Below are 14,525 nucleotides of genomic sequence, written 5' to 3'. Positions count from 1 at the left end.
TTTCCCCCCTTCATTCTCTCCACCCTGCACACCCCTCCCCACCATTCCCCCCCTTTAGTTCATGAACATGTGTCTCAAGTTCTTTAGATTCTATATTTCCCATGCTATTCTTGCCCTCTCCCCTATGTATTTTCTACCTACTGTCTATGCTACTTATTTTCTGTATCTTCTCCCCCCTTTTCCTTCTCCCACTCCCCTGTTGCTAACCCTCCATGTGATCTCCATTTCTATGGTTCTGCTCCTGATCTAGCTGTCCTCTTAGTTTGCTTTTGTTTTAGGTGTGGTTCTTAGTAACTGGGAGTCTGCTGTCCTTTTACTGTTCATATTTTTTATCTTCTTTTTCTTAGATAAGTCCCTCTAGCATTTCATATAATAAGGGCTTGGTGATGATGAACTTGAATTTGATCTTATCTGAGAAGCACTTTATCTGCCCTTCCATTCTAAATGAAAGCTTTGCTGGATAAATCAATCTTGGATGTAGGTCTTTGGATTTCATGACTTGGAATACTTCTTTCTAGCCCCTTCTTGCCTATAAGGTCTCTTTCAAGAAATCCGCTGACAGTCTGATGGGAAGTCCTTTGTAGGTGACTTTCCCCTTATCTCTTGCTGCTTCTAGGATTCTCTCCTTCATTTGAATCTTGGCTAATATAATGATGATGTGCCTTGGTGTGTTCCTTCTTGGGTCCAACTTCTTTGGGACTCTCTGAGCTTCCTGGATTTCCTGGAAGTCTATTTCCTTTGCCAGATTGGGGAAGTTCTCCTTTATTACTTGTTCAAATAAGTGTTGCACTCGTGGCTGTTCCTTTTCCCCTTCTGGCACCCCTATAATTTGGATGTTGGAACGTTTAAAGATGTCCTGGAGGTTCCTAAGCCTCTTCTCATTTTTTTGAATTCTTGTTTCTTCATCCTTTTCTGTTTGGTAATTTTTTTTCTTCCTTCTGGTCCACTCCCTTGATCTGAGCCCCAGTTTCCTTTCCATCACTATTGGTTTCCTGTGTATTTACATTCATTTCAATTAGTTTAGCCTTCATTTGTTTCTCTAATTTGTGAGTAAAATCAACCAGTTCTGTGAGCATCCTGATCACCAGTGTTTTGAACTGTGCATCTGAAAGTTTGGCTATTTCTTCATCGCTTAGATTTATAGGCTCTGGGGCTCTGAGTTGTTCTTGAGCCATGTTTTGATCTGTTTCATGCCTGTTATGTATGAGGGGTGGAGCCTTAGGTGTTCACCAGGGTGGGGCCACCCAGGTTGCAGGTTTGTGACGCTGTACGTGGGGGCGGGATCAAAGAGGGACAATGGCGGTTCCCTCTGCCACTTCCTGCCACTGGGGCCTGCATGGTCCGTCTCACTGCTAGCTCCTTCACCGGTTTATCTGCGCGCGAATGTGTGACTGCAATCACCCCTCAGTGGGTCCAACACCTTGCACCCTCAGTGGATCCGCCCACGGCTGCTGACGCACCTGGGTCGCACGCCCAGGTCGGTCCAGTGGATCTTTCCTGCCTGACCCCGCTGTGCTGCTGGGTCTGCCCCTCTTACCGGTTTGGCTGAAGGGTTTGTAGTTGTCAGACTTCCATGTAGTTCAATTTTCTGTGGTTTGGCTGCGTTTTTGTTGCTAAAACTTTGTTTTTAAACTTAGTTATGTGAGAAGGCGCAGTGCTTCCACCTACGCCTCCCTCTTGGCGAAGTCCTAGAGAGTATCTCTTAAAATAATGAAATTTAAATAAAAAGGCAATAAATTTTAACAAACTGAGTGGGATGAATTTTTTTCTTTTTATTTATTATTTTTAGAGAGAGGTGACGGGAGTAAGAGAAGGAGAGAAACATCAATGTTTGGTTGCCTCTCACATGCCCCCTACTAGGAACCTGGCCTGCAACCCAGGCATGTGCCCTGACTGGGAATCAAACCAGCTACCCCCTTTGGTTCACAGGCCAGCACTCAATCCATTGAGGCACACAAGCCAGGGTAGATGAGTATTTTTAAAAGGTGAAACATGACACCAATATGTTTAAGTCCCCAAAAAGGTAAGCATATACTGCTATGAAAACATGGCAGGTCAAATTATATTATTTGTGAAAGTACTGAAAACCATTTATAGATAAAAATGCTGCCTGTTATTTCCCCCAAAATGACAGTATCTGCCTTCTCCCAACCTAGTATACCTAGAGTTTTAGATCACTTCTAGCTCCTTTTCTGGACAGCATTCTCAGTCTTTGTTTACTCCTTCAAATTTAATTACTGAAAGACTTAGCAAGGATATAAAGCAAGTAGTGAGACATTCTGACAAAGCACAACATTTTTTTTGAAGACTTTATTTATTTATTTTTAGAGGGGAAGGGAAGGAGAGAGGAAGAGAAATATCAATGTATCCCTCTCGTGGGTCCCCTGCTGGGAACTGGCCTGCAACCCAGGCATGTGCCCTGACTGGGAATTGAACCACGATCCTTTGGTTCGCAGGCCTGTGCTCCATCCACTGAGCTATGCCAGCCAGGGCTCAAAGCATGAATTTTTAAGGGCAAAGCTTCAAGTTTAATATTATTACCATATACAAAACCCTGAAAAAACACATATGAAAGGAGAAAATAAAAAGGACCTATAAATCCTGTCATTCAGAGATGTCCATTATTGATAGGCACACTAGTAAATACATCTTTAAAAAAAACTAAGCTGAACTATAAATACTGATTTATAACCTTTTTTAACAAGTTAATGCACAGTATTTTTCAGGAACTACTATAAAGAACATATGGACAAAATCAAGGGGGAGGGTGGAAGCAAGGGAGGGAGGTGGGTTTGGCTGGGGTGGGGGGAAATGTGGGAAGAAAATGCAGACAACTGTAACTGAACAACAATAAAGTAAAAAAAATTAAAGCAAAGTATTAAATAGACCTCTATAATTTTTAGTGTCCACATGATATTGTTTAATGGATGTACCAAATTTACTTAACCCAATCTTCTACAGTTGAACATATCAATTATTTATAATTTTTTTGTTACTTTAAACAGTAATCTTACTTATTACTACATTCATTCACAATTATCACCCCAGGGTAAATTAGGAGACACAGTTGAGCATTAAAGGGTATGCAAAATCTAAGGCTTTGATACAAAGAACCTATTGCCCTTCATAATTATCGAACCAATTTATGAGTTCATCAGCAATATATGATCATGCCTGTTCATTACACATAAGGGAGATCCTTTGAGAATGGAAAAAATGTGTTTATTATTATAAATTTGTGTCTTTAATTACTGACAATATTAAGCATTTAAAAAATCTGATAATCTTGTATTTCTTCTTTTTTAAAAAAAGTTTTTATTCATTTATTTTTAGAGAGAGGGTAAGAGAGGGAAAAAGAGAGGGAGAGAAACATCAATGTGTGGTTGCTCTCACATGGCCTCCACTGGGGACCTGGCCTGCAAGCCAGGCATGTGCCCTGGCTTGGAATTGAACTGGCAACCCTTTGGTTGTCAGGCCACACTTAATCCACTGAGCTACACCAGCCAGGGCAATATTTCTTCTCTGTAAATTGTCCGTTCGTGATTTTTATCTACTTTTTCTCCTAAGATTTTATTTATCTTTAGAGAGAAGAAAAGGGAGGGAGAAAGAGGGACAGCAACATCGATGTGTGAGAGACACATTGACTGGTTGCCTCTTACATGTCCCCAGCTGGAGACCTGGCCCACAACCCACACATGTGCCCTAACTGAGAATCAAACTGGCAACCTTTTGTTGCCTGTGAACCTTTTGTTCACAGGCTGGCACTCAATCCACTGAGCCACACCAGGGTTACTTTTCTATTAGGCTGTTCATTTTTTCTAAGTTATTTTTTAAGTCAATTTTTTAAAAGTAGTATGCTATAAAATTGATAGGGTAAAAAACAGTATTCAGAGAATGTATGACTCCAGCCAGTTGGCTCCTTTCTTAGGAGGTAACTACTACTATCAGTTTATTGTGCATCCTTCTGGCACTATGTATTCACATAAACAAATGAAATTCCAAAAAGAGACACCCCAGTAAAATTTTAGTAGTCATTTAAGAATCAAGATTGTGATAAATATGACCTTCAGAGAAACCAATGCTATTTCAGAGTAATCTATTCAGAGAGAAACTTAAGCACACTGGGATAATTTAAGCATTCCAGAATAACTCCACTTACCTTTCAAAAAGATATTCCGGCAACTTTTCAAACAAGGTTTTGATAATGGCAGGCTGAAAAAGAATGCACAGGGAGTTAAGATATGGTCTCAAAATACACAACAGAAATGTATAATTAGCCATAATTCTCCCCAACAAGTGCTCTTGAAGGAAAAACCCTGCTATAATTAAAATCCTCTTATAAGAATACCCGCATGAATACTGCTCACATTTTGAATATAAGCTGTTAAAACAAAGCCTTATCAATAATTTATCTTCTGAAAAATTTCAAAATGTCTATCAAAGCAATATTAAAATAATCAGATAATCAAAAATATCAAGTATGATGAAAACTGTTAACCCATGAAATGCAAATTTTAAAAGTTTATAAAATAATATTGCTTATATAATATTATCAAATATTTGCACAAAAAGACGCTTTCTCTTTACAGAAACAAGAGGGCTCTTAGATTTAAGCTAACTAAATTATATTCAAGATTCCCAATGCAAAGGAAAAGATAATAGTATGACAAGACTAACAGCAGGAGAGGAGCAAAAAAGTGGAGAATGGGGTGTGAGGGAGGCTTTTCATTGTATCCACAGTTTTATAATTTAAGATGTTTAAAACATGTCAGTGTATTGGCTACTCGATAAATTAAAAGATCAAGGAGAGGTAAAGGTCCAAATCAATTTAATAAGCAAATTAAGACCTAAACAGGAGATAAAACAAATGTGAACATGGTGGAGATATAGAAGGTAATCAGAGCACACAGTATGAAATGAGGAAAACAGAGGCCAAAGAAATAAATAAAACTTTGACATGTATTAGGCTAATCAGCTCAGTCCAAAGATGCAGATACTGCTTTACCAGATGCATTTCAGCAACAGGGGTGTGGTAAACTGTTGCAAACCCAAATCCTCCCACTAAGCCTACTTTTTATGCTGTGCTCCAGCCACTTAGGCTTGGGCATGTACCACAAATCACATCTGACAAATGTTCACAGAATAAGGGGTACAGTCTCACCTGTAATATGTCAATCCCCAGAAGCAATTTAATGAGGCTCTTAGAGTAAGATGGACCCATGCTGTAAAAAAGCAGAAAAAGAAAAAAAAAACTGTTTTCTATTTTGTTTTCCTTGTGTTAATGTTTTTCTTATTCTTATTCCATATGATTCGCTAAAAATATATAACCTTTAAAGAGAAACTAACCTCATATATAAATACAGAGCATGACAAGATGGCTCTTAATCCAGAGGAAAGTAAAGAGTTGAAATTCTATCAACACAGGTTGAGGCACATAATAAAAAACACTGTGGGTCTTATAACACTCTGGTAATTATAAACTTAATAATTTACAGGTCAAGACAAAACTCTGAGGAAAGAGAGCTATAAATCAAGAGTTAAATTCCAAAAAATACATTCTGTACTCCCCTGTTCGCCACCTGCCCTTCCCTACCAGTTAGTACAACACTGAATTTCAACAATGCTCCATGCCTCATCTCCACACCTGGCTTCTTCATCCTGAAGGCGTTCACAAGACAAAAGACAGTTCCTGAAAATTTCTTGATCCTCAATGTAAGACTCCAGGCCACTAATGAATTCTTCTATTATCTTAACGGAAGGGGAAAAAAGAGAGTTAGAGTAGGATTTTTAGTTTAAAATTTGCTGTGGATTAGCTAAAAATCGTTCTAGCGCATTCAACTTTATGACAGTGTTTTTAAATTCCCAATTCCAGAGTACTGCTAGCAAAAGTAAAAGTATGAGGGAGAAAATACATACTTTGGGATAAGAAGGATGTTTCCTTAGAGTCTGAAACAGCTTCTTTTGGAAAATGGCTTGATCCACAACTAAGAGAAAAGAAGAGTCTTTAACACCTTTCGCCACAGTTTTACTTTCCTTAAGACTAAGTTTTCTACCTGATGAAATGAATAAAGATATTCAGAACATAATTCTGAGCCAAATCTTCTAAACCCATAATAAAACAAACTTAGCTTTGACAGAGGTAGCTACACAGTGTTCTAAAAAAGACATGCCAGCCAGGATGGTGTAGCTCAGTGGACTGAGTGCGGCCTGAGAACCAAAATGTCACTGGTTCAATTCCCAGTCAGGGCACATGCCTAGGTTGCAGGCCAAGTCTCTAGTGGGGGCCACATGAGAGGCAACCACATACTGATGTTTCTCTCCCTCTCTTTCTCCCTCCCTTTAAAAATAAATAAGTAAAATTTTTATAAAATTAAAAAATAAATAAAATAAAATAAAAAAGATGTGCCATAACCTTAGCAGGATGAAATAACCCATGCCCCCAAAGCAGGCCCTTACTGATGACTTATATAGCTTTGTAATTTTCTTCTGAAATTATTCTGACACAAATCTAATTGCCCTCTGGGTATTAATTTATTTTTTCACAAGACAACACAAAGCAATATAAATATGTGATACTTTTCTAAAAAAGGGTGGGGGTCAGAAGTAGTTCACTTAACGTGCATTTATAGCAGGACCATACACTGTGACAATATTCTCTAAAAAGCAACTTCAATTTCCAGTCTCCAGTCAGATAGATGGTGCTCCCATTTCTAATCTTCATTACTTTTCTATTTAGAAAATCCATGATTCACTATACCCAGGAAAAGAGATTAAAATATCACCTAGCTGATTCTGACTCTCTCCTCTTTTAGGAATAATTCCTGATGTCTTAAGAAGCTTTACAAAGGCACTGTCGTTTTCTTCAACTTCATTATAAACATGGGATTTCTTTGTCTTTTTGGAAAGTGGTTGCTTGCTGATATCTGAAAACAGACAAAATTTTCAGGAATGTGACATATAGTAAAGCAAAGATAAAAATGTAAACCCCAGAATAATAACCCTAAGAGGAAAGTTGACAGATTCCTGAATAATTACACTGGAATTGATGGTGTAGTAAAATTTTATTTCTAACAATGGTCAGCAATAGTGGCTTCCAAACAAACAGAAAAAAAATCAACAAATAAAATTGTTTTCACCTATTGAGTTTTCATTTGAAGAATTCAAAATGTGCCACTTCTGACAAGAGTAACCATAGAAATGTTTCCACCAAAGACAGGGTCTCTCAAGCTGTTGTCTGCAAACCATTGCTCTTATGCAAACCAAAGCTCTCTCCAGAGCTTATGGAATCAAAATTTCTGGAATGGGTCCTGGGAATCTGAATTTTTAACAAACTCTCCAGGTAATAATCCTGACGCACACTCAAGTTTGAGAACCAATCACCTAGATGCAGGAGAAGAGTGGGGCAGGTCCTCCTGCATTCATATCTGAGTACAAAGCCCAGGCTGGTTTCATCCCAAGGCTTTCAACCCACAAGAAGTAATAAAACATAACTAACGAACAAAAACAAATAGAAACTTGAAGTTAAATATGATTATCTATTCTTCTCCCTTAATGATGCAACAAGTTGAAATTGCCTTAAGAAAGTAGATGAATGCAATAAATGAAAGACTATCAACTTCTTGTGTGAACTCTTAAAGCCTCTGCCAACCACATTCTCATATGGCAATGTGTACATTGCCTCTGATAGGGTTGCTTTGATATGACACCTTTTCTTTATATATCACTATCATAACATTTCTCTAGATCATAATTTTTTTAAGGAAGAAAAGGGAACCAGACTTCTGGCCAAGGTGGAAACATAGGTAGACACACTGTACCTCCTCGCACAACCTAAATAAAGACAACTATTTAAAAACAAAAAACAACCAGAACTAACAGAAAACCAAACTGTATGGAGTCCCCCAACCAAGAAGTTAAAAAAGACACATTCACCTAGACCTACGGTAGGAGGGGCACAGACGAGCAGCCGAGTGGAGAGGACTAGTGGAAAGGGGACAGCTGGAGGACCCAGCGAGGAGAAGGATTGCAGACCAAGCGGTCCCACATTCGCATGCAGTTAAACTGGGAGAAACAACAGGAGAGCAGGATGGACTGTGCAACCCAAGGCTCCAGTGCAGGGAAATAAAGCCAGGAAGCTCAGAGAGTCCCAAAGAAGTTAGACCCAAAGAGGAACACACCAAGGCACATCATCGTTACATTACCCAAAGTTAAAATGGAGAGAATCCTAAAAGCAGCAAGAGAAAAGGAGAGTTACCTACAAAGGAATGCCCATAAGACTGTCAGCTGATTTCTCAAAAGAGACCTTACAGGCAAGAAGGGGCTGGAAAAAAGTATTCCAAGTCATGAAAAGCAAAGACCTACATCCAAGATTGCTCTATCCAGCAAAGCTTTCATTTAGAATGAAAGGGCAGATCTCAGATAAGGTCAAGTTAAAGGAGTTCATCATCAACCAGCCCTTATTATATAAAATGTTAAAGGGATTTATCTAAGAAAGAAAAGATAAAAAATACAAACAGTAAAATAATAGCAAACTCAATCATTAACAACTACACCTAAAACAAAAACAAAAGCAAACTAAGCAAACAAATAGAACAGGAACAAAACCACAGAAATGGAGATCACATGGAGGGTTATCAACAGGGCAGTGTGAGGGGAAGAGAGATGGGGGAAAGGTACAGAAAATAAGTAGCATGGATGGTAGGTAGAAAATAGGAAGGGGGAGGGTAAGAATAGTATAGAAAATGTAGAAGTCAAAGAACTTATATATACGACCCACGGACATGAACTAAAAAGGGGGAATGTGGGTGGGAGGGGGTGTACAGGGTGGAGGGGAGTAAAGGGGGGAAATGGGACAACTGTAATAGCATAATCAATAAAATATATTTTAATAAAAAATAAATAAAAGTGAATTGGCATTAAAAAAAAGGAAGTTTTCTTTAACATTATTTTCCAAGCTATGACATTTTCTGTTGTAATCATGGACATAATTTTGTGTGTGTGTGTGGGGGGGGGAAATCAGGATATATGGTCCAGCAGAATATTTTTCTGATTTATCAGTTTATTTCTCAATAAACAAAATTTGATTATCAAAAAAGAAAAAAAAGAAAAGGAAAGAACTATAAGGGTTTTTTTTTTAAGGGTACGTACTATGTTGTATCTTTGTGTCCTGGCACCTACATAATGTACAATAGATAAGCTTTATAATACTAACGCCTCTTATATATGTGGAGACTGACACTCTGAGACTGCAGGCATGCTTAAAGTAATACATGGAACCAGAGGCAGAAACTCAATCCCAAATCTTCTGATATAGATTGTGTGTCTTCTCCATTAAGCCTTCATGACTCTCAGCATTTGAGAGTTAAGAATTTCACATCCCTTTAAATGCCTCATACATTTTTTAAAAATTTTGTTAACTATATTGGGATGACACTGGTTAATAAGAGTATATAAGTTTCAAGTAGCCCTGGCTGGTGTAGCTCAGTGGATTGAGCACAGGCCTGTGAACCAGAGGATCGCTGTTCGATTCCCAGTCAGGGCACATGCCTGGGTTGCAGGCCAGTTTCCTGCAGGCCAGTTCCCAGCAGGGGGCACATGAAAGGCAACCATACAATGATGTTTCTCTCCCTCGCTCCTTCCCCTCTAAAGATAAATAAATAAATAAAATCTTTAAAAAAAAAGTTTCAAGTATACAATTCTAGGAAACATCATCTATAAACTGCACTGTGTACTCATCACCCAAAGTCCCCTTCCATCACTATATTTGACCCCCTTTACCCTCTTCAACCTCCCCCACTTCCCTTTTGACAACCACTATACGGTTGTCTATGAGTTTTGTTTGTTCATTTGTTGCTTTCTGTTTTATAACCCACATATCAGTGAAATCATATGGTTCTTGTGCTTTTCCATCTGACTTATTTCACTTAGCACGATATTCTCAAAATCTCTCCAAGTTGTCACAAATGTAGTATTTCATCTTTTCTTATCGCTGAGTAATATTCCAATATGATTGGATAAATAAGATGTGGTACATATAAAAGGAATAGTATTCAGCCATAAGAAAAAATGAAATAATATTTTTTTATTTAGGACTTCCACCAAGATGGAGGCATAGGTGGAAACACTGTGCCTTCTTGCACAAGCAAGTTTAAAGACAACAAAGTTTTAGTAACAAAAAACACAGCCAAAACACAGAAAATTGAACTATACGGGAAGTCCGACAACAACGAAAAGTTCAGCCAGATCAGTATGGGGGGCGGAGCCAGTGACTGCTGGAATGGGGTTGTGCAGGAAAACTAGGCCAGACCAGGCCAGACTGGGCCAGACTAACCCAGGCTCATGGTCAGCAGGTCACAGGCATGGGGTTGCGATGGGCAGACCCAGTGAGGGCGCAAGGTGGCAGGCTGACAACGTCACACATTCGCATGCAGATAAAACAGCGAAGGAGTGAGCAATGAGACAGACTGGGCAGGCCGCAGCGGCAGGAAGTAGCAGAGGGGACCACCATTGCCCCTCTTTGACCCCGCCCCCACATACAGTGTCACAACCCAGCCACTGGGTGGCCCCACGCTGGTGAACACCTAAGGCTCCACTCCTCATACCTAACGGGCGTGAACAGACCAAAACATGGCTCAAGAACAACTCAGAGACCATAACTCTAAGTGACCAAGAAATAGCCAAACTTTCAGATGCACAGTTCAAAACACTGGTGATCAGGATGCTCACAGAACTGGTTGATTTTACTCACAAATTAGAGAAACAAATGAAGGCTAAACTAATTGAAATAAAGGGAAATGCACAGGAAACCAATAGTAATGGAAAGGAAACTGGGGCTCAGATCAAGGGAGTGGACCAGAAGGAAGAAAAAAAATTACCAAACAGAAAAGAATGAAGAAACAAGAATTCAAAAAAATGAGAAGAGGCTTAGGAACCTCCAGGACATCTTTAAACGTTCCAACATCCAAATTATAGGGGTGCCAGAAGGGGAAAAGGAACAGCCACAAGTGCAACACTTATTTGAACAAGTAATAACGGAGAACTTCCCCAATCTGGCAAAGGAAATAGACTTCCAGGAAATCCAGGAAGCTCAGAGAGTCCCAAAGAAGTTGGACCCAAGAAGGAACACACCAAGGCACATCATCATTATATTAGCCAAGATTCAAATGAAGGAGAGAATCCTAGAAGCAGCAAGAGATAAGGGGAAAGTCACCTACAAAGGACTTCCCATCAGACTGTCAGCTGATTTCTCAAAAGAGACCTTATAGGCAAGTAGGGGCTAGAAAGAAGTATTCCAAGTCATGAAATCCAAAGACCTACAACCAAGATTGCTCTATCCAGCAAAGCTTTCATTTAGAATGGAAGGGCAGATAAAGTGCTTCTCAGATAAGGTCAAGTTCAAGGAGTTCATCATCACCAAGCCCTTATTATATGAAATGTTAAGAGACTTATCTAAGAAAAAGAAGATTAAAAAGATGAACAGTGAAAGAACAGCAAACTCACAGTTATTAAGAACCACACCTAAAACAAAAGCAAACTAAGAGGACAGCTAGATCAGGAGCAGAGCCATAGAAATGGAGATCACATGGAGGGTTAGCAACAGGGGAGTGGGAGGAGGAGAAGGGGGGAGAGGGTACAGAAAATAAGTAGCATAGACGGTAGGTAGAAAATAGATAGGAGGGAGGGCAAGAATAGTATGGGAAATATAGAATCTAAAGAACTTGAGATAGGTGGTCATAAACTAAAGGGGGGAATGGGGGGAGGGGGCGCCGGGGGGAGGGGAATGAAGGGGGAACAGAACAACTGCAATGGCAAATCAATAAAATTAAAAAAGAAAAATTGAAATACTACACGCACATTTGCAACAGGAAATAAAGCAATAAGTGAGTAGACACTTACTAGAGGCATCTTCTGTCAGGCTCTCTTTATCCTCAGATTTTGATAGTCTTCTTTTGGAAATCATTTGGACAGTTTTCTGCAGTTAAATTACCTCCTACTTACTACAACAAAATCAGAGAACAGCTGTTATACTCTCAAAGCTTCATAAATTCTGAGAAGTTAAAGCTATAGCTCAAAGAAAACTACTGTATTCAAAACCCAAGTGTTCAATGCTACGTAAATCCAGCTGTTGAGAAAATTTGAACTCCTATATCTGATCAATAGTCCCTTGTTTTCAAGACTTTACTTAGCTGCCTTTTTTTAGCTTGGCCACTTCCCTTTTGCTAAAGGATAAAACCCAGTTCTCTGACATTCAAGATCCTTCACCTTCTAGCCCCAAATTATATCTCTCCTTTAATTTAATAATCCAATACTATATGTTAAGAACTGTTAGGTGTTGGTGTTAAAATTATGAACCAGACATGATGATACCTCATTTCAGGGAGTTCACAATTTAGTAATGAGTAGTCTTGAGGTACTTATTTAACTACAGTCGTGCCCCACATAAGGCTATTTCAGATGACAAACGACATGTTCCACAGAGGTCCCATAAGATTATAATGGAGCTTAAAAATTCCTATCATCTGGTGATATATTAGCCGTTGCAATGTCATAGCACAACACATTCATGTTTGCAGTGGTGTCAGTCATAAAAAAAGTATAGTGCATACAATTATGCACAGCACATAACATTTGATAATAAGTAACTATGCTACTGGCTTATAGTATACTCTACTTATTAAAAAAAAGGTTTTCAGTGAATTGAGTGCCAGCCTGCAAACCAAAGGTTTGCTGGTTCCATTCCCAGTTAGGGCACATGCCTGGGTTGCAGGACACATCCCCATTAGGGGGCACATGAGGGGCAGACACATATTGGTTTCTCTCCTTCTCTTCCTCCCTCCCTCCCCCCTCTCTAAAAATATGTAGATATATATTTTTAAAATAAATATATATATATATATATATTTAAATATATACCTTTAAAAGAAGAAAATTAAAACCGGTTTGCTATGAAACAGCTGTGTACACAGCATCAGCCTCATACATCCGGTTATATCACCTGATTATATCATTTTCTCTTGTGCTTATTTAATCTTTTGTGTTGTACAGTAACGTGCTATACAGGCTTGTAGCCTAGAAGCAAGAGGCTATACCACCTAAGTTTGTGTAAGTACACTCTATGTTTGTACAGTGATGAAGTTGCCTAACAACACATTTCTCAGAATGTATCCCTGTGATTAATCGACTCCTGACTGTACAGTTACACGCTACAAAAGAAAAGCACAGGGTGCTGGGAGGGCTTACAAGTAAATTTAGTCTCGTTGGGGTGGGAGTGATGAGAAAATCTGAGACGATTTCTCAGGGATAATCTCTTTGGGAAAATAATTTTGAGCAGGGGCCTGGGTGTTGAAATAGGAATTAACCAATAGAAGAGGTATGAGACAATAGGTCCAGGCAAAGAAAAACTCAACACTGAAACAGGAAAAAGTTTGTAGTTACAAATGAGACTGCAGAGGCAGGGAGTGCCTGAACCACAGGGCCTTCTGGCCTATCTTGTAAACCAGAACCTTCTTGGTCTTAGTGCTTTTGCATAAAGTGTTCTTTTCACCCCAAATATTCTTATCTGCCTTGAAACTACTACTCATCCTTAAAGACTCAAATGTCATTCTCCTTGAAAAATGTTCCTATCCCCAAGGAAGTTTGCTACTCTAGCTTCCCCACTCCACTGAGCCTATCTAGGAGCTCTACAGACTCCACACTAAGACAGCGGGGCTCTTTGACAGGAACCCAGCCTCATTTATCTCAGTATCCCTGTGCCCAGCACAATATCTGGCATAAAAAAATTCTGAGAATATTTGCCAAATGAGAATGGCTGGCAGGCAGGTAAATACTAATAGCTAACAAGAATTGTTTTTACTTCAGTTATTCCTCACTATTTTTAAGGTAGGTACATTATTATCACAATCAATGAAAGACCTGAGATTCTAACTCAGGCAATCTGGCTACAGAATCCGCCCTCTTAACTATCACCTATACTTTCTCTTGATTATAATACGGCTACCAGTAAGAGTTAACATTTACCATGCACCATGGTAACATCAGGCACCACGCTAAGCGTTTTCTCCATTCATTGCCTCGTTTAATAGCTATAACCACTGTCAGCCATTTTACAGGCGGAAACGCGAAGTCAGAGCCCACTGACTGAAAAGCATGCCCTTAAACCATCTTCTACCTTCTGGTTTACAGAGAAGCTTAAAAGACCGGAAGACGGGACCCGCTGCCTGGCCTAAGGCCATCTGGGTAGGGGTTGAGGATAACAGCCCTTCTCATTTCGCCATTTTAACGACGCTGGGGGATACCTGAGGGTCTATCCCACGATAGGACGTATGAAGACGTTAACGTTCAAGGAGCGGAACCGCGTACGGAAAGGCCCAGCAAGGACCAGGTCTACAAGCCAGGTCGCAGGAGAGCGGAGCCACAACACACAACAAACGCGCACCCACTCGCCCCGCCAATGAACCGTCACCTCCCAAAGTATACTTCTCGCCCGTCCAGTCCAACGCCACCCAGACGTCACCGAACCGCGCCGC

The 14,525-nt window shown here is 39.6% G+C and overlaps 1 protein-coding gene across 5 annotated transcripts in view; it reads right to left on the bottom strand.

Annotated features, from left to right (window-relative positions):
* The window catches only part of FANCD2 (FA complementation group D2), a 113,433-nt gene that overhangs the window by 60,550 nt on the left and 38,358 nt on the right, over positions 1–14,525 (bottom strand). The window contains exons 1-7 of one of the 5 annotated variants that reach the window (XM_053669467.1): positions 14,295–14,509; positions 11,896–11,996; positions 6,783–6,923; positions 5,917–5,984; positions 5,594–5,748; positions 5,162–5,222; positions 4,160–4,212 (exon numbers count right to left, since the gene is read on the bottom strand). In XM_053669467.1, the coding sequence (XP_053525442.1) occupies positions 4,160–4,212; positions 5,162–5,222; positions 5,594–5,748; positions 5,917–5,984; positions 6,783–6,923; positions 11,896–11,959 (542 nt within the window). In that variant the 5' untranslated portion in view covers positions 11,960–11,996; positions 14,295–14,509. Of the gene's footprint in view, positions 1–4,159; positions 4,213–5,161; positions 5,223–5,593; positions 5,749–5,916; positions 5,985–6,782; positions 6,924–11,895; positions 11,997–14,294; positions 14,510–14,525 lie in introns of those variants that run through there. The other 4 variants (XM_053669472.1, XM_053669471.1, XM_053669470.1 and 1 more) reach the window with 4 other exon arrangements.

The sequence above is a fragment of the Artibeus jamaicensis genome, unplaced genomic scaffold (genome assembly GCF_021234435.1).
Source record: "Artibeus jamaicensis isolate MK-2021 breed Jamaican fruit bat unplaced genomic scaffold, CSHL_Jam_final contig_519, whole genome shotgun sequence".
In the NCBI taxonomy this organism is placed as follows: Eukaryota; Metazoa; Chordata; class Mammalia; order Chiroptera; family Phyllostomidae; genus Artibeus; species Artibeus jamaicensis.
Note: the sequence above shows the minus strand (reverse complement) of the source record. Positions and strands in the feature narration are given on the sequence as shown.